The sequence below is a fragment of the Hyperoodon ampullatus genome (assembly GCF_949752795.1).
Source record: "Hyperoodon ampullatus genome assembly, chromosome: 11".
Classification (NCBI taxonomy): domain Eukaryota; kingdom Metazoa; phylum Chordata; class Mammalia; order Artiodactyla; family Ziphiidae; genus Hyperoodon; species Hyperoodon ampullatus.
In genome coordinates this window covers 37,624,520-37,652,507 of record NC_136924.1, presented here as the reverse complement: position 1 = coordinate 37,652,507, position 27,988 = coordinate 37,624,520, and the positions used below count along the sequence as shown (strand labels likewise).

The 27,988-nt window shown below is 55.3% G+C and overlaps 2 protein-coding genes across 2 annotated transcripts; one reads left to right on the top strand and one right to left on the bottom strand.

Annotated features, from left to right (window-relative positions):
• Window positions 1–5: 5 nt before the first annotated feature.
• Window positions 6–4,011, top strand: CHADL (chondroadherin like; the record flags this gene model as incomplete). The annotated part of the gene is made up of 4 exons (XM_079714615.1): window positions 6–167; window positions 725–2,419; window positions 2,940–3,106; window positions 3,762–4,011. The coding sequence occupies exons 2-4, from the start codon at window positions 755–757 to the stop codon at window positions 4,009–4,011; spliced, it is 2,082 nt and encodes a 693-aa protein (XP_079570741.1). The 5' UTR covers window positions 6–167; window positions 725–754.
• Window positions 4,012–7,966: 3,955 nt separating this feature from the next.
• L3MBTL2 (L3MBTL histone methyl-lysine binding protein 2) lies at window positions 7,967–25,825 on the bottom strand. The gene is made up of 17 exons (XM_079714706.1): window positions 25,787–25,825; window positions 23,096–23,330; window positions 21,673–21,806; window positions 19,831–19,954; window positions 18,966–19,045; window positions 17,268–17,385; window positions 16,733–16,867; window positions 16,360–16,448; window positions 12,992–13,223; window positions 12,549–12,625; window positions 12,257–12,361; window positions 11,475–11,622; window positions 10,988–11,070; window positions 10,447–10,681; window positions 9,887–9,952; window positions 8,907–9,026; window positions 7,967–8,454 (listed from the first exon to the last, which is right to left on the bottom strand). Exons 1-17 carry the CDS (start codon window positions 25,808–25,810, stop codon window positions 8,342–8,344), a joined length of 2,118 nt encoding a protein of 705 aa, XP_079570832.1. The 5' UTR covers window positions 25,811–25,825; the 3' UTR covers window positions 7,967–8,341.
• Between the last annotated feature and the right edge of the window lie 2,163 nt (window positions 25,826–27,988).

Here is a 27,988-nt window from a genome sequence, read left to right as displayed (position 1 = left end):
CCCAGAGTGTCTCCGTGGTGCTGCTGCTTCCTCTGCTGCTGCCACTGGGGCCAACCTGGCATGCAGCTGCCCAGCGCTGCCCACAGACCTGCGTCTGCGACAATTCCAGGCGGCATGTTGCCTGCCGGCACCAGAACCTCACCAAGGTGCCGAATGCCATCCCTGAGGTCAGCACAAGATGGGGTGGGGGGGACAGCAGGAGGAGCCCGGGCTGGCACCAGTGGATCTGCCATTGCCGGGCTGGGAGGCCTTGGCAAGTCACTTTTCCTCTCTGAGCCTCAGTCTTCACATCTGTAAAATGGAAATGATAATAACCAACAACAGGGAGACAATCTATTTAAAATGCTATGCAACTAGAACAAGTTAGGTGACCTATATAGATACAGCACTGAATTAATTACAGGCCCTGTAGCAGAGAACTGGGGATATACTGGACTAAGGTATGGTCTCTGTCCTATGGAGTCAAGAGCTAGAGGAAAAGAGTGAAAATAAAGGGGCAGTGACAATTCAATGTGAAAAGTGCTAGACTAGGGGATACCCAGGCGGCTGGGGAGGAAGGCTTCCAGGAGGAGGTGTCAGGGAGCAGGATGAAGAGAATGAAGGAAACGTGAGGGGGAAGAGAGTGTTCCAGGTGAGGGAACTGCACGTGCAAAGGCCAGGGTTAGCAAGGGGCACAGGCCATGGTCCTGGTGCCGCTCAGCCTCCCCTACCTCTCCCTGCTCAGCTGACCCAGCGGCTGGACCTCCAGGGCAACATGCTGAAGCTGATCCCCCCAGCTGCCTTCCGGGACCTGCCTTACCTGACACACCTGGACCTGCGGCATTGCCAGGTGGAGCTGGTGGCCGAGGGTGCCTTCCGAGGCCTGGGCCGCCTGCTCCTCCTCAACCTGGCCTCCAACCGCCTGAACGCGCTGCCCCAGGAGGCGCTGGACGGGCTAGGCTCACTGCGGCGGCTGGAGCTGGAGGGGAACCTGCTGGAGGAGCTGCGGCCGGGGACGTTCGGGGCGCTGGGCGCGCTGGCCACGCTGAATCTGGCCCACAACGCCCTCGTCTACCTGCCCGCCATGGCCTTCCAGGGGCTGGTGCGCGCCCGCTGGCTGCAGCTGTCCCACAACGCGCTCAGCGTGCTGGCCCCCGAGGCCCTGGCCGGCCTGCCCGCCCTGCGCCGCCTCAGCTTGCACCACAATGAGCTGCAGTCCCTGCCCGGGGCGACCTTGTCCCAGGCCCGCGGCCTGGCCCGCCTCGAGCTGGGCCACAACCCCTTCACCTACACGGGCGAGGAGGACGGGCTGGTGCTGCCCGGCCTGCGGGAGTTGAGGCTGGACCACGGGGCCCTGCAGGACCTGGACCCCAGGGCCTTTGCCCACTGCCCCCGCCTGCACACCCTGGACCTCCGTGGGAACCAGCTGGATGCCCTGCAGCCGCTGCAGGGCCCGGGGCAGCTGCGCCGGCTGCGGCTGCAGGGGAACCCGCTGCGGTGCGACTGCCGGGCTCGGCCTCTGCTCCAGTGGCTGGCGCGGGCGCGCGTGCGCTCGGACGGCGCGTGCGGGGAGCCGCGGCGCCTGCGCGGCGAGGCCCTGGACGCCCTGCGGCCCTCGGACCTGCGCTGCCCCGGAGCCGGGGCGGAGGAGGAAGAGGAGGAGGTGGCGGCCGCGCGGCCCCGTGCCCCTGACGGCACCTCCAAGGAGGAGGCTGGGGCGGCCGGGCCCTGCCCGCGCGCCTGCGTGTGCGCCCCTGAGTCCCGGCACAGCGGCTGTGAGGGCCGCGGCCTGCAGGTCGTGCCCCGCGGCTTCCCCAACGACACCCAGCTCCTGGACCTGAGGCAGAACCACTTCCCCTTGGTGCCCCGAGAGGCCTTCCCGGGCCTGGGCCAGCTGGTGTCGCTGCACCTGCAGCACTGCAGCATCACAGAGTTGGAGGCAGGCGCCCTGGCGGGGCTGGGCAGCCTGCTCTACCTCTACCTCTCGGACAACACGCTTTCCAGCCTCAGCGCTGCCTCCCTCGAAGGGGCGCCCTGCCTGGGCTACCTGTATCTGGAGCGCAACCGTTTCCTGCAGGTGCCAGGGGGCGCCCTGCGCGCCCTGCCCAGCCTCTTCTCCCTGCACTTGCAGGACAACGCTCTGGACCGCCTGGCACTGGGGGACCTGGCAGGCATGCGGGCCTTGCGCTGGCTCTACCTGAGTGGGAACCGCATCACCCAAGTGTCCCCCGGGGCACTGGGCCCCGCTCAGGAGCTGGAGAAGCTGCACCTGGACAGGAACCAGCTGCAAGAGGTGCCCACTGCGGCCCTGGAGGGGCTGCCTGCCCTCCTGGAGCTGCAACTCTCGGGGAACCCGCTCAGGGCCCTGCAAGATGGGGCCTTCTGGCCCGTGGGCCGCTCGCTGCAACACCTTTTCCTGAACAGCAGTGGCCTGGAGCAGGTGGGCACAGGGGGAACAGGGGAGGCAGCGCGAGGGTCTACGCAGCTTGCGTTCACTCAACAAACACTGCCGCCCCTGCAGTGCCAGGCCCGAGGCTGGGCGTGGGGTCCCTGAGATGAGCCCGACCCTGCGCCTGCCCCAGGGAGCTCAGGTGTGGGCCACAGACCAGGAGGAATGCTGTGCCACACGGAGGGGCTTGGCAGGGAGGGCACTGCCGAGGCCTGGAGGAGGGAGGAATGTGGATCTGTGGGGTTACCTACTGTTGCACACTTTGTGGGCAGAGCTTCGCCATTAGCGGGGGTCCAGGCATAGCAGAAAGAACCATGGACTGGGGGTCTGTGTGACTTGCAAAGGGCATGTGCTTTGGCATCAGCCTGGGTTTCCACCCCAGCACTGCCCTTCCTGCCCATCTTGGGCTCTCTCCTCCCCTTCTGCATGGGGAGCATGAGGCTCCATCCCAGGCCTGGGGGTGGGACAGGCCTGGCAGGAGCTCACACCAGGGCCTGGCACCTTCTTGCAGATTTCTCCTGGGGCCTTCTTGGGCCTGGGGCCCCGGCTCCAGAGCCTACATCTGCAAAAGAATCAGCTGCAGGCCCTGCCCGCCCTGCCTGGCCTCAGCCAGCTTGAGCTCATCGACCTCAGTGGCAATCCCTTCCACTGTGACTGCCAGCTGCTCCCACTTCACAGGTAAGCACCCCCAACTGAACCCCCCAGCTGGGGACCCCCCAGCTGCTCTCAGTCAAGCCCTGCTGCCATCTGAGCACCTTTGGCTGTCGAGGATCCTTCCAGGGCCAGCTACCCTTCCTGGGGGAGCCAAGCATCCACGGGGCTTGGGTGGGCTTCTCTGAGCCCGTTCCCTCATCTATAAAGTGGGAATGAAATCTGCCCAGCCTACTGGGGTGGGACCTAGTAAATGTGTGTGAGCACTTTACGTCATCGCCTAAGAAAGCAACAAGAACGGTGGAGTCTGGTGACCTGGTTTCAAATCCACCTCTGTGACTGACCAGCTACCTTTGAGCCACGTGGCCTCTCTGTGCCGGTCCCTCATCTGGAAAGGGGATGATAGCGACTGCATCCACCTCCTGGTGGTGGTTGTAAAAATTACATTAAATTAGATAGCTTATCTAGATTGCTTTGAAGAGCGTCTGGGTCTTCAGCCCTCTGGGACTGTTTATTACTGGCCCCCTGTTACAGGGAGGGGATTGAAGTTTGAAGTGACTTGCTCAGGGTCACATAATTGGTGAGTGGCCGAGTCCCACTGCCCCCACATCATTGAGGACCTCTTTGCTCTCCTCAGGAAAGCTCAGCACAGCAGCTTCCCCGAACCCCCTTTTCTCCTCAGGTGGCTCACTGGGCTGAACCTGCACGTGGGGGCCACCTGTGCCACCCCTCCCAATGCCCGTGGCCAGAGGGTGAAGGCTGCAGCTGCTGTCTTTGAAGCCTGCCCGGGCTGGGCTACCAGGAAGGCCAAGCGGACGCCGGCCCCCAGGCCTAGTGCCCGGAGGACACCCATGAGGGGAGGACGGCAGGGAGCGAACAAGGTTGGCGGGGGGCAGGTGCAGGGAGGCCTTGCTGGGTGGGTCAGGTTTTAAAGCCCCTGGGGTAGCAGGGGTCTGACTTGTCTTGGTCCCAATTTCATGAGGTTCTAGATCTGGGCAATGACCCTGTTGCTTCCATTCAAAAATGTCTATCCCCCTCTCCTTACCTCCTCCACCTCTGGGCTAAGCCCAGAGTGGGTTTGTAAGGAAATGACTCTTTCATCCCACGGGACAATGGCCTTTCCGATTAAGCTGCAGCATCCCAGGACCCTAGGTATCCATAAGAACCCCACAGTGACTGTTACTGCTGGATTGCTGTTGATTCAGCCTGTTCCCACCTGATCTTGGGGCCTCGCTCATCCCTCGGTCGGGAAGAGCAGGAGTGCAGGTGTGTGGTTGGTGCCACGGGTCGGACTCCATCACCCCCTTGACGTTATGTTTGCTGTCCAGACAAACCCATTCACACTGGAACGCTCAGTTGTAGCAAAATCTCACAGCTCATCAGAGTGGGCAGGACATGGGCACCCCTCCACGTGGCGACCTGTGCTGGGTGGTGAGGGTATGTAGGGGAGGCAGACCTTAGAGGAAAGCCGTGACCAGAACAGGGGGGGCTCTGGGAAGGAGGGGAGAGGGCTCTGCCTGCCTCTGGACCCGCAGCTTGAAGAGTTGGGGCACCTGGGGACCATCAGATGGTGTTTGTATTAGTTCCCTAGGGCTGCAGTACCACAAACTACCACAAGCTGGGTGGCTCAGAACCACAGAAATGTATTGTCTCACTGATGTGGAGGTTAGAAACCTGGAATCAAAGTGCTGGTGGGGCTGTGCTTCCTCTGAGGCCTCGAGGGGAGGGTCCTTCCGTGCCCAGTCCAGCCTCTGCGGGCCCCAGATGTTCCTTGGCTGTGGCAGCACAACCCCCATCCCTGCCTCCACCGTCATGATGTCTTCCCGTGTCTCTCCACATCGTCTTCCTGCTGGATGTGTCCAAATTCCCCTTTTATGAGGACACGAGTCATTAGATCACGGCCCACCCTAATGACCTCATTTTAACTGGATCACCCCTGTGAAGACCCTATTTCAAAATAAGGTCTCCTTCTGAGGTGTATCTTCTTCGTGGGGACTTAATTCAACCCGAAGCAGTGTTCGTTGTGGAGGTCGGCTGGGAGTGAGGAAGAACGCCTAAAAAGACCCCAGGCTGGGGGCTTCCCTGGTGGCGCAGTGGTTGAGAGTCCGCCTGCCGATGCAGGGGACACGGGTTCGTGCCCCGGTCCGGGAAGATACCACATGCCGCAGGGCGGCTGGACCCGTGAGCCATGGCCGCTGAGCCTGCACGTCCGGAGCCTGTGCTCTGCAACGGAAGAAGCCACAGCAGTGAGAGGCCCGCGTACCGCAAAAAAAAAAAAAAAAAAAAAAAAAAAAGACCCCAGGCTGAAGGTGAGCATTCGGCCTTAGAAGCGAGACCTGGAACCAGGGTCAATGACAGCGGCCATACTCAGTGAACACTTGGGCGGCACTTTCTGCCGGGAGTTGTGCTGATGAACAGCACCAGCGTGGATGCTGAGCTTGACTCGGGAGCAGCAGCCTCGATGGGTTCACCTCCAGGTCAGGACTCTGATTAAACGACCCCCACGCCAATGTAGCTGCGACAGGAATGGGGCCTCGCGGGCCACCCCATCCAACCACCCTTTCTGACATGGAGATACTCCACCAAACGGGCTTTTTGTTTTCGCTTTGTTGAAAGTGGCAGCTTCCTCCCGGGAATACCAAGTCATCGAAGAAGGATAAGGGCCCTGAGCCCTGGCAGGGTGTTCTGGGCTGGGGGATGTGCCTGGCTGAAGGCACCTGGCAGACAAGCCTGGGTTTACTCCCACTGCTGTCATTTAACAGTTGTCAAGCCACAAGTCCTCTCTCTTAGCGTAAAATGAAGTTAGCGTGTCCTCACAGGATTACTGTGAAGATGAAGCAAGCTGTGTGAACGCCTGTAAACTAGTGCCTGGCATATGAGGCTATCACAAATGGTAGTCCCCTTGCTTCCCGTCCCTCAAGCAGAGCTGAGGGTCCAGATGGGGCGATAGTAAAGGAAGGTGCAGGGGGCTTCCTCCGGTGTGTGCACGTGGCCTAATCTGCACCAGGGAGCTGCTGCAGGCTGTCAAGCAGTGGGAGCAGGGAGTGGAAGTGGTTCTGTTCATTAGGATATTTCCCAGCCATCAGGTGGCCCCGCTGCTGTGAGACATCGAGACCTTTAGTTCCATCCAAGGGCAATTGAGGAACAAGGTTCATTCTGTGCCTTGATCTATTATGTCCCAGAGGTCAACACTTCCATCTGTGACAAATTAACCTCTAGGTCCCAGCAACACGTTATGTACACTGTCACATACTCACTGAGGGCACCTCTGTGCCGGGCACGAGGGGCACACAAGACATGGCCTTGGGCTTTCTGCAACCTGTGGTTTTGGGAGGGGAATGGCTGAAACATAAATAAGGAGAATATAGCATGTTGTTGCTATGGAGACGGGGAGCTCTGGAGATGACAGATGACACTTGAGTTCTGCACTCTTCATGTGTGAACTCACCCAGTTTTCATAACTGACACCGTTGGCTGGCATATCGGAATGCACTCTCGCTCTAAGGAACAGGACGCTGACAAATTGGACTTCAGCAAGAAAGGGATTCAATTGTCTCATGCAAGTTAAGTATGGGAGGACAGTCCAGGGCCGCAGCAGCAGCTAATCTTGCCCTCCAGCTCTGCCTGTTGTGCTCATGGCACCTGTAGGCTTCACTTCTCCATTCAGGAAGAAGTAACCGAAGGCCAAAATGCCATACAAGTCCTGTTTTCCTAGAAGCTCTTCAGTCAGAACTGGACCCATTAGCAGCAAGGGCATCTGGGATGATGAATTATTCTCAGCTGGGCAGTTTACCCTCAACAAAGGCAGAGATGAAGTGCACACACATGCCACCTTCCTCCCCTGGGGGCTGATGCCACCGACTGACCCGTCACCACTCAAGTCTGGTGTGTGTGAGATGGGGGTGGGGTCAGGCATGGCCCCTCTGTCCTGGGACCTGTCCCCTCTGTCCTGGGACCTGTCCCGTCCTTGGTCGTCACTGTGTTCCACACCTAGTCATGTTTTGGGGAACTCAGGCTTCAAGAGGGTGCTTTCTGGGCCCGGTTTCTATACCATGTGGGCCTGCAGAGGGTCTTTAGAAAAGGAAAAAGGATCAAATTCTCTTTGAACTGACAGGAAATCAGCTCCCCTTGGGCTGGTCACTCCATCTCTGGGATGACACCCAACAGCTGGGTCCTGAGCACATCCACGGTCAGCACCCCATCTGGCAAGCACCTGACAGTCCAGGGAGCCAGATACCTGCCAGGCACAGCTGCAGCCCTTATAGGGGTGACACAGGGACCCACCCTGCTGTGTCGTCTCTCCCCAAACATGTAGAAGGAAAGAAAAGGGCTGAGGACAGCACCTGCCATCACCTTAGGTTCCAGGAAGAGGGTCTCTTGAAGAGAGGATGGATCAGAGGGAGGAGAGAGTTTCAAAGGAGACTAACTGGAAAAAAAAAAAAAAGCAGCTGAAATTTGGGCAGATGCTAGATGAACTTCTAGAAGGTACTTCAGAGAGAAGGGGATTCAAAACATGTTACGGAGTTAAGGACACGAACAGTGAGGAAAACGAGCCAGAAGTGTGTCCCCTCCTCCAGGAGCTCCTCCAGGGCCACCTCAGCCAGCAGGGCTGACCACCCTACTCTGTCGCAGCCCTGTGACTTTCTGACAGGGCCAGACCCGTCCCTGGTTAACAGGGGAATGAAAAGGACAGGTCCTAGCCCCGCTGGGCTCCAGAGCGGGTTAAGTTCAATGCCGGTGGCAGCCTCCCTCAGGGGATGTGTGTGCTCGTACACACATACACACAGACACACACATGCTGAGTGTGCTTGTACACAAACACACGCTGAGTGTGCTCGTACACGTACACACACACACACACACACACACACACACAGGCATGCTGAGCTCACCCCCCCCACCAACCAACTTGTCCTCCAGTGTGCGGCCCCTCACCCCTGGCAATTGAGGGACACGGTGGGTGTGGACGGAGGCTGGTAAGGAAGAGCTTCGGGAACTCCAGCTGGAGAGGGAGCTGCTCACAGGCGAGTCTGCGGGTCTCAGCAGCCCTAGTCACGCCGGCCTTGCCTGGGAGGGGGCAGAGGCGACAGGGCGGGTCCGGGAGACCCTGGGTGTTCGTTCGCTGCCCAGCGCCCACCGCACCAGGCGGCATTCACACGGAAAGGCTCAGTCTCCAGAGGAAAGTGGGGTGGAGGGGTGGTGGCCGTCGAGGTGCCCTGGGCTGGCTGCCAGCTGGGTGGCTGGGTGGGCAGCAAGGAAGTCTCAGTTGTCTGTCTCCTGTTTGATGTTCTCGATGGGAACGGGCAGCTCTGGACTCGGGGCCTTGTCAGGCATGGCCACGTCGAGATGCTCTTCCTTTACACGCACGGTAATGACTGAGGAGGAAGAGAGGTGGGGGGCAGGGAGAAGAGATTGTGCATGTAACTCCGGGAAGGGCGTGGCCTCAGGATCTGGGGAAGAAATCAGGCTTCCTAGGGACGGGCCCTCAGGACATGGCAAGGGGAAGCCCCTTCCCCCTCTGCGGGGGCAGGCAGCACAGAAGGCCTAGGGTCCCGTCAGCCCAGCCGGGCAGGCTGCCCACCCTGCCAAGCACATGAGCTGGGGCCGGAGGTGGAGAGGGCCATGCGAGACACTCGGCTCCATTCAGAGCTGGGGGTGGGTGTCTGGGAAGCCCTCCAGGCCCAGTGGTCTGAGAAGGGTTGCTTGGTGCCCAGAAACTTCCCTTCAAACTTGACTCTACTCTTCTGTGCCCAGGTCGGGAAGGAGGGGGCTGGCCTCTGAGCACCAGAGCCGCCCCCAACCTTGACCCCGCGTGGGAGGCTCTTACTCTCATCAGGAACGGGCTCCGACGAGATCTTCTTCTCTGCCGCTTGCAGGTCGTCCTCCAGCAGGGGCTTCTTGGACCCCTGTCTGAGGGGCCGGGTCTTGGTTGGTGGTATTCTTTTTCCTTTGAATAAACACAGAATTAAATCCGGGATAAGGATGCATCCACGTGACGCACGAAGGCTGGGTCTTGCCCAGTGGTCAGGTAGCACGGCAGAGGGGAAAGTGCCAGTTTGGGAGGACAGAGGCCCCAACTCTGACCTCAGCCCCCAGGGCTGTGTGCCTGAGGCTCAGAGGCTGCCTCCAGCAAGGGATTGACACCCACGTCCCCCCACTGGCTGCCATGGTTGTTAAGCTTCCCTTTTCTGATCCTCGCTTTCTCCACGTCTGGAGTGTGATTCCCAGCCCTACACTTTGAGCGGCACAGGGTCCTGCCGCTTGGTCACCTCCACGCCCTCACAGCATCTTAATCCTGCCTGGGGACCACACTGTTTCCTCTTTGTTCCCTTCAGGACATCCTCTCCTCTGCATGATACCACGTCAGGGAGCCCACCTCACCGCACTGGCCTGTGGCTCAGCTTGGGGCCTGCTGAGAACGGGCCTGTCTGTGGAGAGGTCCCCAAGATCAGTGGCCGCCCTTCCTCCCACTCCCTGGGGGTCATGAGGGAACAACGACAGCCTCAGGGAGCAGCTTCCACCCATTTCCTTTCGTACCTTTTACTTTCAAACATGGCCTCTACACGTGGCCTCCCTCCACCCCAAATACAGTCTCTTGTCTCTTTTCCTTGGTATCCTGACCGTTGCCAGAGATGGAAGAGTTATGCTCCGGGTCCCTGAAGACACAGGGTGATGGCTGGGCCCATGGGGCAAGGGGTGAAGGAGAGGGCGGGACCATGAAGAGCGCGACTTAGGTGGCGACGCCCCACCTCCGCTCCCAGGGACACAGGCTCAGCTGATCCCGAGTAGCTTTAGAGCATCACTTACTTTTCTTCCCAAACTGTTTCTTTTTCTTCTTTGTGGCCTCTTTGGCTTTCAGAGGAGTGGTGGGCTCTGTTGTTGAAAATATGGAGAAGAGGTAAGGAGGGAGTTCTGAGAGGACACAGGCTGTAGTCACACCCCAAGATACCTGTCCGCCCCTCACCGGCCTCCCTGACACAGGGGACGCCCCCAGAAGGAAAGCCAGAGCTGGGCAATGAGAACAGGGAGGGGGCTGTGGAGAGGGACTGGACAACAGCTGTCCCTTCTTCCCACCCTCATCACCAGGGCTCTCGGAGGCACCTAGGGAATTTACCTGGGTGCACAAGGGCACGAGCATATGACAGAGTGGGCAAGGTCAAGGAAGGAGCTCTGCAGGCCAGAGGGAGAGGGAGACAGAGAAGTCAGGACAGAGAGGGGAGACAAGGGTCACTCTTTTCTTAGAAGTGGTCCAGGAGATTCTCGATCTCATACCAAAGAACGAGGTGGGAGTGGGGCAGGGGCGTGGTTGGCAGAAAGGAAGAAGAAAAGGAAAGTCAAGAGCCCCTTAGGGCTGCGAGAGCCCAGACCTGTGGCCACGGGTGGCTGGAGCTGGTAGCCGGTGAGCTCACACCAGCCGACGGGGTAGATGTCCGGGGACTCACAGTCCACCCACTGGTCATACTCGCTGTCCCAGCCATCAAAGTGGATGCTGAGGAGACGATGCACCACCCGCTTCACAGTGGCCACACAGATCAGCCGGGGCTCCATGAGGTCCACGGCCTCCAGCTTCATGCCCACCTTGAAACCATGGTTGGGGCAGTCCTGGAAGGGGGAACAAAGGCAGTGACCAAGCCAGCCAGGGCCCAGCCCCAGCGGGGCAGACCTGGAGGAGGGAGCAGGGCTGAGCATGCCTGCGGGGGGAGGTTCCTCTGACCAGTGATCCCACTGCATTTTGTTCCCAGGCACTGGCCCTGTTGGGAAAGGGACCAGCTGAACTGTTCAGCACAGCGCCCATGTCAGAGTTTGGGACTTCTCCCCTGAAGTGGCGGACCTTAGTAGCAAAGACTCCAGAAAAGAGAAGGGGCTGGAATTGCCACCGCTGGCAGTGGGCAGGGCTGGTCTCCTCACCATGTTGAAGAGTCTTGATGGAGCTGCTTTCGCCTTGGTCTTCTCCAAGTAGGTCTCCCAGTTGAAAGTGTGAGCCTCATACCCTGCAGGGGTGGAAAGTGTAGATGACGAGGAGGGAAGGGAAGCGGGAGGGAGTCCCGGAAGGTCTCCCAGCGCCAAAGGGGCACCTGCAGCTCGGTTAAGACCCCCCCGGAGTCTCCCCAGCAGCCTTCTTCCCTCCCCGCCAGGCTGGTACCTGCTCTAGGACCATGGTCCTGTTGCACAAGGTGCTCACTGACCAAAGGGACAAGTGGGAGCTCTGCTCACCGAGCCACATACCGGCCACGGGGCCGAGCCAGCCCAGAGTAAGGGCTAGTGGTCGTGACCCTGGGTAGCTCTGTCACCTCTCCAGTCCACTCACAGACTTCAAACTCCAAGGGTCTGGCTTGGCCAGGAATTGGGGCCAGTGGCCCCACCCTGCTCCTCCCAACTGTAAGGCTCATCTTGCCTTTTGGGGGTGTGAGCTCAATGTCATTCTTCTGGCAGAAGGTGGCTGGGAAGATGGCGTGGGAAGAGGCATGATAACAGAACCAGTCTGAGCCATCTGTGGAGGGCCCCCCGTCCACACAGATCATCAGGTAGCCATCCAGGAGGACCTAGCAGGTGGAGGGGAGGAGGGCAGACAGAACATGGTATCCTGAACTGCACCCCCATCCCAGGGTGAGGTGATACGATGGGGATGCAAGGTGGATGGATCCAACCAGAGCTGGTTCTCAGCCTTCCCCGAGCTGCTTCAGAGCACTCAGCACTGGTGTAACCCACACTCGTGAGATCATTTAGCCTCCTCACTAGATAGCAAATGCTGTGCCAGCAGGAACTGCATCTGTCTTCTTGTCAGTGTGTTCTCAGTGAACACATGGGCCCAGGCTGGAGATCTGCCGGATGGATAAATCAGCATAACCCCCTGGAGGGCCAAAGGGTGGCTGTTTGCTCTTTAGGCTGCAGCAATAACAGAGGTTTGCAGTGAAGTCAGCCCAGCTATGGCTTGACTAGGTCAGCACTCAAAGGAGATGGCATGTAGCAGCAAGAAGGCCTACACCTGACCCAGGACAGGCTCAGGCCAGGTGTTCAGTAAGCACCTGTCCAACGCACCTCTGACCCTGACACGAAAGCAGATTCTGACCCTGACACGAAAGCAGGTAGCCCAGGAGCAGCCAGAACTGGGAAGCTCTGCCACCTCCATGCCCGCAGAAAGCCATACTGGAGGCTGGAGGGCTCCCCCAGGCTCACCTTGCAGATGGTTGCCACGCAGATGTTGCCCAGATTCAGGGGGTCAATGGCTTCCAGTTTCATCCCCTCCTCAAACCAACCGCCTTCCGTGTAGACAGCTCGAACCTTAAAGGAATGGGGCACTTGGGGAATCTCCGGGCTGGCCCAGGAGAAGGTGGGAAAGCAGGCCTCATCTGCCATCGGCCTGGGAAGGAAGCGGGGAGGGAAAGGGACATCCCAGGGAAGAGCTGGGGTCCGCAGGCCTGGAGTGGACCAGTGGCCAAGGGGACAGTGCCCAAGGGCTGTGCCTCACCTTCTTGAACAGGTAAGGAACAGCATCGCAGTAGATCTTCCGGAAAGTGGGATGGTGGGCCATGTCACTGCGCCTCTCTTTTAGGGAAATGGCAGAGGGAGGAAGGGAGAAAAGGAAGGTGAAGCTGCTAACAGGGCCATCTCCATGCCTCCCCCAGAAATATGCCCCCTAGACCAGAAGCTCTCTGTAGGAACTATTCGGCCCTTAGGACCCAGGCTCTTCCCACATCACATGGAAGGGATGTGGCCTGTAGCCTCTAGTTTCAAACCAGTTTTTAACACTTCAACCTGAGTATCCTTGGTCAAGGCACTCAACCTCTCGGGATACTTGGTCAAGTCCTGCCATCCGCAGGGTAGAGATGATCGATTCTACCGTGCAGCGTGGTTGTGGGGTGTAGAGATGTGCCCCCGCCAGGCCCATGCTGGCCAGGGACTTCTGCTAACCTGACAGCTTGATGCCATGGCCGACACGCCTTGACCAACCCACTGGGTGGATCAGGGGGCTCCACATGTGGCACCAGAAGTCATCATCGCTGTCGCCATCCTCGTAGAGGAGCCGTAGGCGACCCCCAATGACTGTGTCCACCACGGCCATGCGGGTCCGCGACACCTGGGACTTGTCCACCACCTCCAGCCGCATGCCCTGCCGAAAGGGGTACTTCATGCTCTCCACCATCTGCAGTGACATGAGAACACAGGCCTGCTGGGGTCATGTGGACCCTCCCACCCACCTTCCTGTTCTGTCGCTTAAGAGTAACCAGAGGATGGGGAAGGTGGAGTGGAAGCACCGCAAACACTGCGTCAGGAAGCAGGTAGATGAGCCCTCCTGTCCCGCCAGGTTCAACCCTGGCTCCCAAGTCCCTAGGATGATACTGATGATATGATTTTTACAACATGTGCACCAAAATGCCAGAAAGTCATTATGATGGGAATTCAGATCGCTTTTCAGACTAAGGAAAACGGGTGCCCCAGAGAGGTCACGTGACTTACCCAGAGTCACACGGGCTCGTTAGTGCCAGAGCTGGGCCGCAAATCTGGTTCTGGTGTCCAGCTTTGTGCTCTTTCAGGGATCTGCACTCTGATCACACGGGTACCCCACTCCCCTCTACCTTCTGGCCCCTACTGATGGCACACACAAGCCTTGTGTTTAGGGAACTGAGTGCCCCTTGCCTCGATACATCTAATTTCAGCTCCAGCCCCTCTGGGCTGCAGCTCTGAACGGCTCTCATAGCACCTCAGTAGTGATGCCTGCCCCTCTGACACAGCAAAGGACAGTGACCAAGATGTCCACAAGCTGCTCTAGAGCCCTGGTGGCGGGGCCTGGGTGAGGAGACAGATTTTTTTTTTTGCGGTATGCGGGCCTCTCACTGCTGCAGCCTCTCCCGTTGCGGAGCACAGGCTCCGGACGCGCAGGCTCAGCGGCCAGGGCTCACGGGCCCAGCCGCTCCGCAGCATGTGGGATCTTCCCGGACCGGGGCACGAACCCGTGTCCCCTGCATCAGCAGGTGGACTCTCAACCACTGCTCCACCAGGGAAGCCCGAGACAGGGGATTCTTTGTCTGCTGTGACTTTGGTGCTGTCCTGCCGGGGGTAGAGAATGGTTACGTAAGCTCTGTAGGGCTTTTCCAGCACCAGGGCACTGCGGGCTCAGGGAGAAGCAGCCCAGTCTCCACGTGACGGGGGCTGAGCAGTGCTATTCCAAATCCCACCAGGAGGGGGAGCGGCTCAAGGATCACAAAGCAGCCACCAGGACACAGATCCTTCACCCTCAGCTCAAGGGCTGGAATATACCAGGCCCATTTAGCAGAGGGAGAGACACAGGGTGAGAACTGGGCTGGGGTCCCTCTGGGCTGCCTCCCCGCCGCTGGCCTTTCCTGACAAGCTCCTTTCCTCTGTACCCACTGGTGCAGCCCACGACCCGTCAACGCGTTATTGCCCTCGTTTGTTTAAGGTCACACGCTGGAACTCAAGGTCTGTAAAGGCAGAAGCTAGGTTTGAGTCATTTCTATTATACATTCTCAGCTCCAAGCACAGAACTAGGCACAGAGGTAGTGTTCACTTGATGTTTTTTCTCGACAACGTACGTACACACACACACACACACACACACACACACCACCCCCACCCCCCGACCTTGGCTGATGGGCATTCAGTCGAAACATTTACGAAGCACTTACCATATTGCGGGACTGGATTACCATATAGGGATTGGATTTGGATTTGAGCTCCCTCCACAGACCCACCCCTTCTATCCTCTCCACCCCTCAATCTTCAGAGGCAGCTGCTTTTGTACGCACGTGACAGCTAGTGTGTGCTTGCTGACTGTTCACGCAGAGCCCTGCTCTGCCGCCCAGAATCAAGCTCGTTTTAATTTAAGCAGAGATGAGGCCACCTGGACACTCCTGGTGGCCTGCACACAGCCATTTGCCTCATCCTAACACTAGCCCAGCTCATCTTCAGTCGCCAACCCTGTCCACTGTGCAAGGTACTATGGGAAATATAGGAGAAGAAGCTTGCAGTTTTGTGGAAAAGACTATGACAATTAACAAAATATAGAGAGATGAATAGCAAATGTGCACTACCTGGTACGTTCAAATAAGGGAAAAACTGTTTTTGAGGTACTTGGAACCATTACTCATTGAAGACCAGCTAAGGCCCACAGCACCCATGTTCTCACCAGGCATCCGGGGCCTTGGGTGAGATGGCCCCAACCACCCTCCCATCTGATTTTCCACTGCTGGCTTCCATGCCCGCCCACATCCTACCCATCAAGGTAGAATTCAAATGCCGTCTTCTCCACAAAGCCTCCCTCAATACCTGCTCGTCCTGAGGCCACAAGACCAGCTCAACCACACGTCACGGTGGTACCTGCCCTGCATCCCCTTGGCTCGCTGCTGTGACGCTTTACCCAAGCAGCATGAGAACAACACGTGCGCGCATCCGAGTCAGGGGCCCCAGAGACCCCAGATGTGGCCCAGGCACCTATGTGAGCAAGCCGCGCAACAGCAGGCCTGGCATACAAAGGGGGAAGAGACCAAGTCTTCACTGCATATCCTTGTGATCCCTTTGAATTTTTACCATGTGTATGATTTTTTATGTTAAAGAACTAAATAATTTTTAAAAATTAAAATGAGGGCTTCCCTGGTGGCGCAGTGGTTGAGAGTCCACCTGCCGATGCAGGGGACGCGGGTTCGTGCCCCGGTCCAGGAAGATCCCACATGCCGTGGAGTGGCTGGGCCCGTGAGCCATGGCCGCTGAACCTGCGCGTCCGGAGCCTTTGCTCCGCGACGGGAGAGGGCACAACAGTGAGAGGTCCGCGTACCACACACAAAAAAAATTAAAATGAAATGCCACACAGATGATTTTGAGGCACATCTCTGGTTCAAAATCAAGGCTATTTTATAATTTTTCATGGGTGTGACTTCATTTCCTCTGCCAGACTGGACAGTCCCAGATGGCAGGGTCCACATTCTCCGTATTTCCAGTGCCTTGTATACAATAAGTACTTAATAAAATCTATTGAATGAACGCTCCTGAAAATGCTATGAGCAAGGTAAGGATCTAGAAGAAGAAATGGCAGACAAAGCAACATGATCGATGCGGTTGGATCAGAGTCTGAGCAGGGAGGAGGCTATTAGGCTGGGAAGGCAGACGACACCCACCATCCATCCTTAGGAAATCTGGAGCCACTAAGATTGCTAAGCAAGGGAGTCTTGGAAAAAATACTCCAGTGAATAGCACAAAGGACAGATCAAACAGGAGAGGGGCAGGAAGGAGATCAGTTAGGAGACCCACAGGGCTCACTGCCAGACCTTGATATGGAAATCCACGGGAAGCGTCCTGGAGCCCACCAACCGTTTCATGAGGTAGCCCTTCCAATCGGTGAACTTGGCATGGATGGCTGCAGAGATAGAGCAGAACCCTGAGTACAGACTGACAACGCTCCCACTGACGGGGCACCAAAGCTGCCTCAGAGAGCAGCAGAGGGGCCTAAATAACTTATTTCTGCCTTTTCAGGCCAGCAATCACCATCTTATAAAACCGGACTCCCCCAACTTGGACCTGCCACGGGGCCTCTGGGACAAGGCTGGACAGGAAGCAAGGAGGCAGGTGGGCCCTGTTCTGGTCTAACTGCTCCCAAGGGCCCCGCAAGAACCAGGACAGGGAATGTTCTCATCAACTCACTCCGCGGGGGCACCAGGATCTTGCTGTTGATGGCACACCAGCCGATGGGGTGGACATCCACAGTCCCCAGGTTGCACCAGAAGTCATGGCTGGCGTCATTTTCAAAGCCTTCATACCGGAGCAGCACCCGGTACCCTGAGAAGAAGGAGGGAGAGGTGTGCTCTTAGGCCTTCACTCTTCTCCAGCCTAAACAGGACTTCTGCTGCCTATTTCAAGAACTCCTTCCACAACAGCCAGAGTAAAAACCAACCCGTGCCATGTACTCGGAAAGCAGCACAGCACAGTAGGGAGAATAATCTTCTATAGCCTGATCGACCCTGGAACGAACTTAAAAAATGGGAGTTTCCAAACTCGCCAAGCTCTGTGGTCCCCTCTAAGGTAGGCAAGATAAAAGAACAGCAAGAAGGGAGGCAGAAACTCCAGCAGGTGGGTTTTTGTGTTTGTTTTATGAAGCTGATTTCTGCTCCACCACTGCCTGTCCATCTGGAGATGCCACTGCCCAGCCCGACCCCGCCTCGGCCGGAGGAACACCCACCTGCCGCCTGGATGACCGAGGCGATCCAGTACACGCGGCTGGGGAGCACAGCATCGCTGTTGAGCACCTCCACCTTCATCCCCTTCATCACATCCTCCCACTGGTCATAGAGTGGGACCTATAAGGGGGACAGTGAGCCACCTGCGCTGGCAGAGGACAGCAGCTGGCTGAGGGGCCTCGCGAGAGTCTGCGTCCTTCCTCCTTCGCCCCTCAGCGTTGCCCCTCACTCCTTGTGTGTGGAAGGCCAGGCCGGGGACCAGGGATGAAGAGACGGGCAAGACATGGGGGTGGGGCTGGGCAGAGACCCAGAGTCAGACGTCCTGGGTGCTAAGCTCTCCAGGGCCGCCCCTGGCTGCTATCCTCTCGGGCACACCATGGCTGTGCCAGCCTGCATGACAGTCACGATGCCTAGCAGTTTCTCACCCTCACCACGTGCCAGGCGCCATTCTTGGCACAAATAGCACCTCTTTCAGTCGTCACTCCACCTGGGCCGTTAGGACCACGACCCCTGGTCTCGCAGCTGTCGCCAGGCTGGCTCTCACAGAGCCGGCTGCCCACCCACTGCTCTGGCACGTCCTTTCTCCGCCTCTCCTCCTCCTGTTAACATGCCCCCGACAGCACTGGACTGCTTGGGGCTGCCTCCCCAGGATCTAATCCTTACTTTGCTGCCAGTGGCACTTTGGTTCTCCTTTGGGGAGATTCTCCTTTTTTCCTTCTCAGCCCTGGTTTCAGCCAATCAGTGTATCCCATTCCATCTCCCTGGCCGGAGGGACTGGGTTCATCACAGAACCCAGAAACAGTTATACTGCTCAGGCACGTTCAGGTGGGCTTTTTACAGAGCATATCGAGGCAGATATATTAGTGCAAGTATGATGCAACTCCCTGCAATGAAATGCCTGAACTGCTAGAGAATTCAGGAAACGAAGAGCTCCCCCCACTGGGAAAGACATGCACCTTCACTAGCAACCAGACAGGAGAGGAGGAGTTAAGCTGCATCGAGTGCCAACCCTTCCCTGATCAGCGCCCTCCCCAGAGTTCAGTAGCAGCTCAGAAATTAGAGGCTAGGAAGTGGGTTTAAAGAGGCCTCCTCAAAAAAAAAAAAGAAAAAAAAGAGGCCTCCTCCTGGATTTCCTGGGTTTAGAAAATTGGTTCAAAGACAAAAGCGCTCCCTCGGTTTCTCTTTGTGCCTGCAGGAGACACCACTCAGGCCTGCCTGCTAAGTTCTTCTGCTCCAAGCCCAGCCCTCCAAGTCTCAGCCTTTGCTGTTTCTCAGTGACAGGGAGTCAGGGAGCCTTTAGCAGAAGGGGCTCCAGGAGGCATCCACATTGGCCTCCCGGGAACCAAGGGGCCCAGGGCAGTTCACAGCACCAAGCTTTCAACGGGAAAGCACTAAAAATGGGGGAAAAGGAGAAAGAGATTCTCAAAGTTTGCTTTTGGATATCAAAGCACAAAGTGCCATTGTGTAAATAAGCGAAGTGGGGAACTTCAGAGGGGCTAGAAGCTCTCACTGAGGGTCTGTGGGAGGACTTGCTGAAAAAGTGGACAGAAAGGTAAGCTGGAGGGAGCGGCAAAGCTGGGCTTCGAGCACCCAGACCTCACCCCGTTCTCTCCCGGTGCCGACGCTGTGAGGCGGGTGGGTGAGACGGTGGCAGCAGTCAGGACCCCTGCCCTCCCCCGCCTCGTCCCCAGGGCACTCACGTGTTTAAAGCAGCTGACAGGAGCAGCCTTGTAACTGTGATCCTTCAGGAACTTCCCCCAGTCAAAACCCAAGACCAGCGCTGCGGGGCAAAGAGGGAGAGGGTTAAAGGGTCGGAGCTGGGAGCTCCGGCAGCAGCCATTCCAGGACCCCGGGCCTGAGGGGCGGGGGCAGCAGGTCCCTTCCCCACCCCATACCTGCCCCAGCAGCGGCCATCAGGACGGCGGAGGGCCTTATCCAAAGGCTGCCAGACTCTCAGGAGTAGAGGAAACACTCAGAGGGAAATGTCTGGTCTTTCTTCCCCAGAGAAAGACAGAAATTCAAAGACCCTTGGGCTTAAATTCCTCAGACCGCCCCCAACCTCTCATTGGCCACAGCCAATCTAAATGGGTGGGAGGTGCACACACCTAGGCCCCTCCAACCCTTGAGGCTGGGAGCTCAATATCGGTCAGAAACTCAGACCATCTAGCGCAGTCGCTTCATGCCTACATTTGCTCAGAAATAGCTACACGAGCTCAGAAAGAGAGAAAGGTTCCTCCCTTATCCCATCACCCTTCTTCAAACAAGATCTGGGTCTCCACTGCCCCAGGGAAACAGAAGCCAGAGAGCTAAAGGCAATGCAAAACAAAAGAAGCTAATCCTCGGCTTTTAAATTATCAAGAGTAGAGGTCCTGGCAATTTAAGAGTGATTGAGGGATCTTCTGGGGTAATTTCACAATTACCAGGTGAGGAAGATACAATCCAAAGCAAGCCTGGGCCGGCACTTTCTAGCTGGCCACCTTTTCCAATCCTCGCTCCTTGGGAGGCCACCCCAGTCCTGGCACTGCACCCAACCTGCTTCCTGAGCACCGGTCCCTGCAGTCTTACCGTCCTGCCCTGTTGGTGTCCCATCTGCGAGTTGTCCTGTCCCTTGGGAATGGAGGAAGGCTCCAATTTTGGCAGACCAGGCAGCTTTGTGCAGGACTTTGGCCTTCTTGGTAGGTGGTTTTCCCTGGAGGGAGGACAGAGTGTGTAGCCTAAAGGCTGAGAACAAGGCTCTGGATTTGGACAGGTTTAAATCAGGCATCCAGTTAACCTCTCTGGGACTTCAGTTTCTTCATTTGTAAATCAAGATGATAACAATGATAAAGCTTAGCTCAGAGGGGAGCTGCAAGGGTGGGGGTCGCCTATTGTGCCCACACTCAGCAAGCACCGAGCTATTGTTCAACTGGAGAGGGGCGGGGGACTGGCAGAGCCACACGCAGGGAGGGGCACATTTTCTATCTTTTTTTTTTTTTTTTTTTGTGGTACGCGGGCCTCTCACCGCTGTGGCCTCTCCCGTTGCGGAGCACAGGCTCCGGATGCGCAGGCTCAGCGGCCATGGCTCACGGGCCCAGCCACTCCACGGCATGTGGGATCCTCCCGGACCGGGGCACGAACCCACGTCCCCTGCATCGGCAGGCGGACTCTCAACCACTGCGCCACCAGGGAAGCCCACATTTTCTATCTTTTAAGCCCCGCTTCTGCCAGGAACCTCTTCTTGGGGTCGTCAACTCTCAGCCATCTCCTTCCTTTGGTGCTCCTACAAATTTATGGCAGAGAATGGGCTTCAAAGGGCTCTTGAACTGAACCATGGACTCTCTCTAGAACATACATGAATGTTCTAGAGAGAGACCATAGCTTATCGGGTGCTCAAAGGCATCCTCCCCCAAAGTGAAAGGCCACTGATCTGGTCTGTAATTTGTAACCTAAGTACTGATCAGAAAGGCCCAGATAATTTATTAAAGAGATCAGTGAGGACTTCCCTGGTGGCACAGTGGTTGAGAGTCTGCCTGCCGATGCAGGGGACACGGGTTCATGCCCCGGTCCGGGAAGATCCCACATGCCATGGAGCGGCTGGGCCCGTGAGCCACGGCCGCTGAGCCTGCGCATCCAGAGCCTGTGCTCCGCCACAACAGTGAGAGGCCCGCGAACCGCAAAAAAAAAAAAAAAAAAAAAGAGATCAGTGAAATAGAAATGTAGGTTGAGGGAGTTCCCTGGCAGTCTAGTGGTTAGGATTTGGCGCTTTCACAGGTTCAATCTCTGGTCGGGGAACTGAGATCTTGCAAGCTGTGAGGCGTGGCCAAAAATTTTTTTTTTTAATTTGGGTTTAAATTCCACACAGACCTGGGGCCAAACCCTGGCTCTTCAATTTTATTTGTGTACCTCTAAGTAAGTTAGTAAAAATCTTTGAGCCCTTAAAATCGGAATCTTTAAAAATTCATTTTTTAGGGATCACTGGTTGGACTGAGAGTGCCAAGCCCATAGCAAGTATCCCCAAACTATAGTTATAAACAATACCATTATTAGCTCACTGAGGACTTTTCTATGCCTTGACTAAAATCTGCAAAATGAGGGAAATAATAGTAACTATCTCACAAAGTGAGAGATGAAGCGTATGAGGCACTAAGCAGAACTGGCACTGCGACCGGCAATAAACATCAGGCTTCACAGGACAATCACCTGGGGAGCTCGTTAAAGGCCCTGAGTCCAGGCTACACTCGGCCCCAATTAAATCAGAATCTTTGGGAGTAAGACCCAAGCATCAATATTTTTTAAGGTTTGCAGATGACCCCAACGTGCAGTCAAGTTTGAGAACCGGTGCTGTGAAAACACAAGGCCAGTCTGCTGATTGTTCTTGTCTCAGCGCCCACAGCCCCAGGAAGGGTCTTCCAAGTGATAGCCTCTCACCTGTAATCTAGCCAAGATACTGGCTTTCTTGGAGTTGGAGGAGTAGCTCCTGGAACAGGAGACGCTGCAGAATCTCTTGGTCTTGGAGAAGAAGGCTTCCCTCGTACCCACGATACCACACATCTCACAGACAGCTGGGAAGAGAACTTAGCACATGACTCCCTTGATCGTCACTCCAAATCAAACAAAATGATGGGCCCTTCAAAACCTGGGGCACTGCATTCATCAGGTGAGTCCCAGGCCCCCTAAGGCTGACAGAACTGGAATAGAAGGAGGTTTGGGTGTGTACACCTGAAGCTTCTTAGCACCCCTTGGCTATATGTGTCAATGGTGGGGCTAAGGAAAATGCATGAGGATGACTGGGGAAACAGGTGAGTGTTGGGAAGTTTGCAAAGAGGAAAATGAGAAGAAAAAACATACCCGTATCATTTAACTTCTGTGGGCCTATTTTTTTCTCATCTACAAAGAGACTGAACTAGATCAATGTTTCATCCCTGATATCACATCAGAGTCACTTGAGGAGCATTTAAAAATGCCCAAGCCTGATTCTAATTAACTGGTCTGTGGTGGGACACAGGCATCTGTGGTTCATTAAAAGCTCCCCAGGTGATTCTAATGTGCAGCCAGGCGATGGCACCCCTGGACTGGATGGTCTCTAATAGTTCGTTCCAGTTCTAAAGTTCTAAGATTGTAAGAGAATGGTTGGAAGAAGATAGAAGGGAGAAAGATAAAAGCAAGGGGAGAAAGGAAGAGAAGACAGGATGAATGGAAAGGAAACAAGTGGCAAAGAGTATTAGATTCTCCTCTTCTAAAGAGTAAAGGGACCAGGAGACAGAAATGTCATCACAGACCATCTAGCCTCCCCATTTTCTCAGGCAGTCCCCACACTGGAGGCCCTGACACAGGGGTCCAGGAGCTGTGTAAGCATCACATCTCTGAAGCCACTGGCTTCCAGATGATTCATAGGGATTCTCATCGGCCCACCCCTACCCTAACCCTCTAACCCGGAGGTCACTTTATTCTGTATTTCCCCCCCTCTCACTTCCAACCCACAGGCTATTTCTTGTCCCTTCCCAGATAGTAACCAGATCACTTTAGGTGTTCTATATTCTCAATACCTAGAGAACAGGACAATCGCAAAAGCAGCACCATGTTAATGACTGGCATCTAATATGTGCTGAACAAATATTAATTATAAGAAAGAATGAAATCACAATTTGAAATCAGACTGCAGCAGAGGAAATGACCCTTGGGGATACTTGGGGTGCCTCTGCTCTCTCCCAGGGCCTTAGACATCTGATCCCTTAGACATCAGATCAAAGAGCCCTTCACACCTGGACAGCTCTGCCCACCTGGCCTATATCCCCCTCTTCCTCCACAGCCTCTGAAACCTCCCCCTCTTCAGGGGACACTTTGAAGGCACCTGGCTCAGAACCACTGCCATCCAAGGAGCGGGGAGTCCCAGGGCTAAGCAAATGCAAGGGGGAGGTGGGCAGCTCCCCTGCTTCCCGATCCTCATTTTCTGCTTCGCTTGACTCCTCGAGGTAGGAGCTGCTCTCACTGCCCGCACTGCTGTTATAACTCCGGAAACTGTCGTAGCCACCAAAGAGCTCCAAGTCATCATCTTCCTCTTCCTCCTCCATTGGTTCTGAAGTCTCCTAGTGACACAAAAGCAGGCAGAAGGAATTATGGTTGGCTTAGTGTATGGGAAGGGAAGCTGCAGATCTGCTATCAACTCCCTTTCCAGGTCTTCGTCAAGTCAACACTTTTGGGCCAAGTGGCAGGCAGAATCAAATACCCCTTTTGCAAACACCAGGATCATTACTCTTGTTTATACATTTCTCAACTGCAAATCAAAAGAATATCTTAGGGGCTTCCCTGGCGGCACAGTGGTTAAGAATCCGCCTGCCAATGAAGGGGATATGGGTTCGAGCTCTAGTCCAGGAAGATCCCACATGCCGCAGAGCAACTAAGCCCGTGCACCACAACTACTGAGCCTGCGCCCTAGAGCCCGTGAGCCACAACTACTGAGCCCGTGTGCCACAACTACTGAAGCCCGTGCGCCTAGAGCCCGTGCTCCGCAACAAGAGGAGCCGCCACAATGAGAAGCCTGGGCACCACAACGAAGAGTAGCCCCCACTCGCCGCAACTAGAGAAAGCCCGCGCTCAGCAGTGAAGACCCAGTGAAGCCAAAAAAAAAAAGAATACCTTAGCAAGACAGAAAACATGTATTAGGAATTCACCAAGGTCTCTCTGTGGATTTATAAGTGATGACATTTTACCATAATTGAAACAGAATACACGGATGTGAAAATATCCTAAGCAAAGTGCCTCATGAAGACTTTCTGGGGAAGGTGTATTTTAGAAACTCATTCTTCCCCCTTCAGCATATGTACACCAAAGTAATTCAACTCAAAAACAACTTAAGTCAGACAAAAGTTAATTTGGGGGGGCTTCCCTGGTGGCGCAGTGGTTGGGAGTCCGCCTGCCGATGCAGGGGATACGGGTTCGTGCCCCGGTCTGGGAGGATCCCGCATGCCGCGGAGCGGCTGGGCCCGTGGGCCGTGGCCGCTGAGCCTGCGCGTCCGGAGCCTGTGCTCTGCAACGGGAGTGGCCACAGCAGTGAGAGGCCCGCGTACCGCAAAAAAAAAAAAAAAAAAAAAAGTTAATTTGGGGCCCAGACTGCCCTAAAGAGGATTTCGGAGGCTAATGACACGCTAGCTATAGCACTGTGGTATATACAATAGCTTTGGACTCAGCTCTGATCCTAAGTAGCTGTGGGTCCTTAGGCAGGTCATTTAACCTCTCTGGGTCTCAATTTTCTCATCTATAAAACAAGAAAAATATTTGGCTCCAGGCTGCGGAATGTAAATGAGATACTGTATATAAATCTACCTGGCATGTTGTAGAAAAGGTGTGAAGAATTTGGGCTCTAGGCCAGGGCTCCAATACCATCCCCACTGCTTACTAGTTACTACCATCCCTACCGTATGACCTGCAGCAGGTCAATCTCAATGCCTCAATTTCCGCACCTGTAAATGAGGACAATTCCACCTATTTCATAGGCTTTGGGGGAGAAGTAAGGGTTAATACGGGCAAGGCACTCAGAACAGTGACTTGCACACAGCATGTGCTCAATAAATGTTGGCGATTATTACTGGTTAAAAGCATGGGCTCTCAAACCAGGTACGCCTGAGTTTCAATCCAGGATCTTCCACTTATTACCTGTGTGATTTTGTGCAAGATATTTAACCTTACTGCTCCTAGTTTCTCCATCAGTACAATGGAGATAATAACAAGCCCTCTTTAGAGGACTGCTGTGAATGCTAATATGACATGCAAAGCCTAGTTCCATTTCCAGCAGTTAGTGACAGCTCTAAAACTGTGAGCTGTCATTCTTACTCTCCACTGTATGATTATTTTCCTTTACCCTTAGAGAGTTTTTGAGCGATTCCACTTTATATTTACAACTACACATGCAAACGTGCTAGAAAGGAAATTCAAATATAAGGTGACCAGAAGCCAAATGATTAAAGGATGCGTGGGTTACAGGTGGTGGTAGAGTGGAAAAAGCAAACCTGGTAGAGTTTTGGAACTTGACGGACTTAGTGCCCATCTCCTTCACTTTACAGTCCTGTGACCCTCCTGGGGGGTCGCACCACCCCTCCAGGCCTCAGCTACCTGAACCACAAAAACGGGACACTGGGCTGTTGAGTATATTGGGAGATAGTGCACGTGAACGCTCCGGACACGGAGGGTTTAGTAAACTTTAATCATCCCTTACTTCCCACCAAGATATGACAGGCCTCATAGTCCCTAAAGAACACCACCGTGAGACAAGGAGGAGGAGGAAGATTCAGGAGCTCTCAGATTCTGAACCCAATTCCCCTTCCCCAGGCCCGGGAGGCTGCTCCTCCCTCAACTACTCGGCCCCCGCAGAACCGGAGCAAAAAGCAACGCCAATCGCCTCGGGCCCTGCTCAGCCTAACTACCTTTTTATCCATCCTTCCACCCTCCACCCTCCAGGCGTCGCTCAAAGGCCTAAAGAAGGGCCCACCGAGCGGGGGCTCTCGGGGTTCCCTTTCCCAGTCACGAGTAGTCCTCTACCTCTCACCTCGACGCCCCGGGGCTTCTCCATGAGACCTAACACAGTTTCTTCAACCGTCACCAGGTGCGGGAAGCCATATTGGCCTCGCTGCTCTCCCCGAGCGCACTCATTGGCCGCCTCCCAGAGCCGCGGGCCAATCAAGCTGCAGGAAAGAGGTAAAGCCGGTTCGGCGCTCCCCTGTGCCCCTCCTCCCCGGGAGAGGGGGAAGCCGCGGACCTTATGGGACTTGTAGTTCCCCCTTGGGTGCGCTTGAAGGGGGGTGTTGCTATAGCGACGTGAAAATTCCCCCGGCCCTAGAGCTGCGGCGGCTCGCGCGGACTGTTCTTGTTTCTCCACGCCAACCTCTTGCTATCACTCCAACTCCATTCTTTTTTTTTTTTGCGGTACGCGGGCTTCTCACTGCTGTGGCCTCTCCCGTTGCGGAGCACAGGCTCCGGACGCGCAGGCTCAGCGGCCATGGCTCACGGGCCCAGCCGCTCCGCGGCATGTGGGATCTTCCCAGACCGGGGCACGAACCCACGTCCCCTGCATCGGCAGGCGGACTCGCAACCACTGCGCCACCAGGGAAGCCCTCCATTCTTCATTAAAGTTATTGAATACCTATGATAGGTACTGTCCAGGCGCCAGGAATAACCTCGCACTCTCCCTGATCAGAAATTTAAGGTGCCCTAAGGCGGGGATGCTAGCAGAGAGACTCTTTTCCGGTTCAGGCAGAAACTGGAATACTCTTATGCCCAATGTTGTAAATGTCCCGCATGCTCAAAATCCTGCAAAACTCCCTCTTACATCACCATCTCCTGAAAAAAAAGATACGTGGCTCTCTGCCTCTTTCCTCTTGGATTTCCCACAACCTCCTTACACGCTCGGAGTTCTAGGTGCTGTCGTAGAGCTTTACAAACATCTCAAATCAGGGACAATCAATCCCCTTTTAAAGATAAGTTTGGACATCCCTGGTGGCCAGTGGCTAAGACTCTGTGCTTCCACTGCAGGGGTACGGGTTCGATCCCTGGTACGGGAAGTTCCACATTCTACAGTGCGGCCAAAAAGGGGGAAAAAAAAAGAGGACGATGGGAAACGGTGGCTCTTTGGGTTTAGACACTTTCTAACATCACACAGGATTGGACTTTAAGATTTAGTCCAAATTCTTTCCCTATGCTATGCTGCACTCTAATTAACTGAGAATCTAACTGTAATAAGTGGGGCTCAACATATGTTAAATGTGTTTCTAAATTTGAGGTCCACCAGATATATGTGAAAGTCTTTCCTGATTTCTTTCTTTTCTTCAACCCTTTCTACCTCCAACCCCATATCTGTGCTATCCACAAAAACTGTTGGTTCTTTTTTTTTTTTTTTGCGGTACGCGGGCCTCTCACTGTTGAGGCCTCTTCCCATTGCGGAGCACAGGCTCCGGACGCACAGACTCAGCGGCCATGGCTCACGGGCTTAGCCGCTCCGCGGCATGTGGGATCTTCCCAGATCGGGGCACGAACCCGTGTCCCCGGCATCGGCAGGTGGACTCTCAACCACTGCGCCACCAGGGAAGCCCCTGTTGGTTCTTTTTAAAAAATATTTATTTATTTGGGTGCACCGGGTCTTAGTTGCAGCACGCTGGATCTTCATTATGGCATGTGGATCTTTAGTTGTGGCACGTGGGATCTAATTCCCTGACCAGGGATAGAACCCGGGCCCCCTGAATTGGGAGCGTGGAATCTTAACCACTGGATCACCAGGGAAGTCCCTGTTGGTTCTTCTACCTCCAAAATGTATCCTGTATTTCTCCACCTCTACCACCCTAATACAAGCCACTGGTCCACTGCAGCAGCCCTCCAACTAGTTTCTTAGTTTGAATCTTCATCTTCTTTAATCCAGGCAGGTGATCTTTTAAAATCACAAACCAGATCATGTTCAATCTCTTGCTTAAAACCTCTAATAGCTTCCCCTTGCACTTTGAATGAAATCCAAACAATCAACAATAACCTGGCCCCAGCTTTCTTTTCAACCTCCTCTTGTACCATCCTTTCTACCTTTCGCTGTATCCATCCACTCACCTCTTCTTTCTGTTTTTGACTGCCAAGCTTGAGTTGGCCTCAGGGCCTTTACACTTGCTGTTCCACTTGTATGCAATATTCTTTCCATGGCTCTTCTCATGAATGGATCTTCATCTTTTTAGATTTCAGCTCAAAGTCACCTCGTCTGGGACCTTATTTA

Excerpts from the sequence above, each read along its gene's own strand:
- L3MBTL2 (XM_079714706.1), bottom strand. The coding sequence starts at position 25,810 with ATGGAGAAGCCCCGGGGCGTCGAG. Across the intron at positions 21,807-23,095 it reads TGGCAGTGGTTCTGAGCCAG|CTGTCTGTGAGATGTGTGGT; the intron begins GTGCCTTCAAAG and ends TTCTCTTCCCAG. Across the intron at positions 9,953-10,446 it reads CCAGCCACCCGTGGCCACAG|AGCCCACCACTCCTCTGAAA; the intron begins GTCTGGGCTCTC and ends TTTCAACAACAG.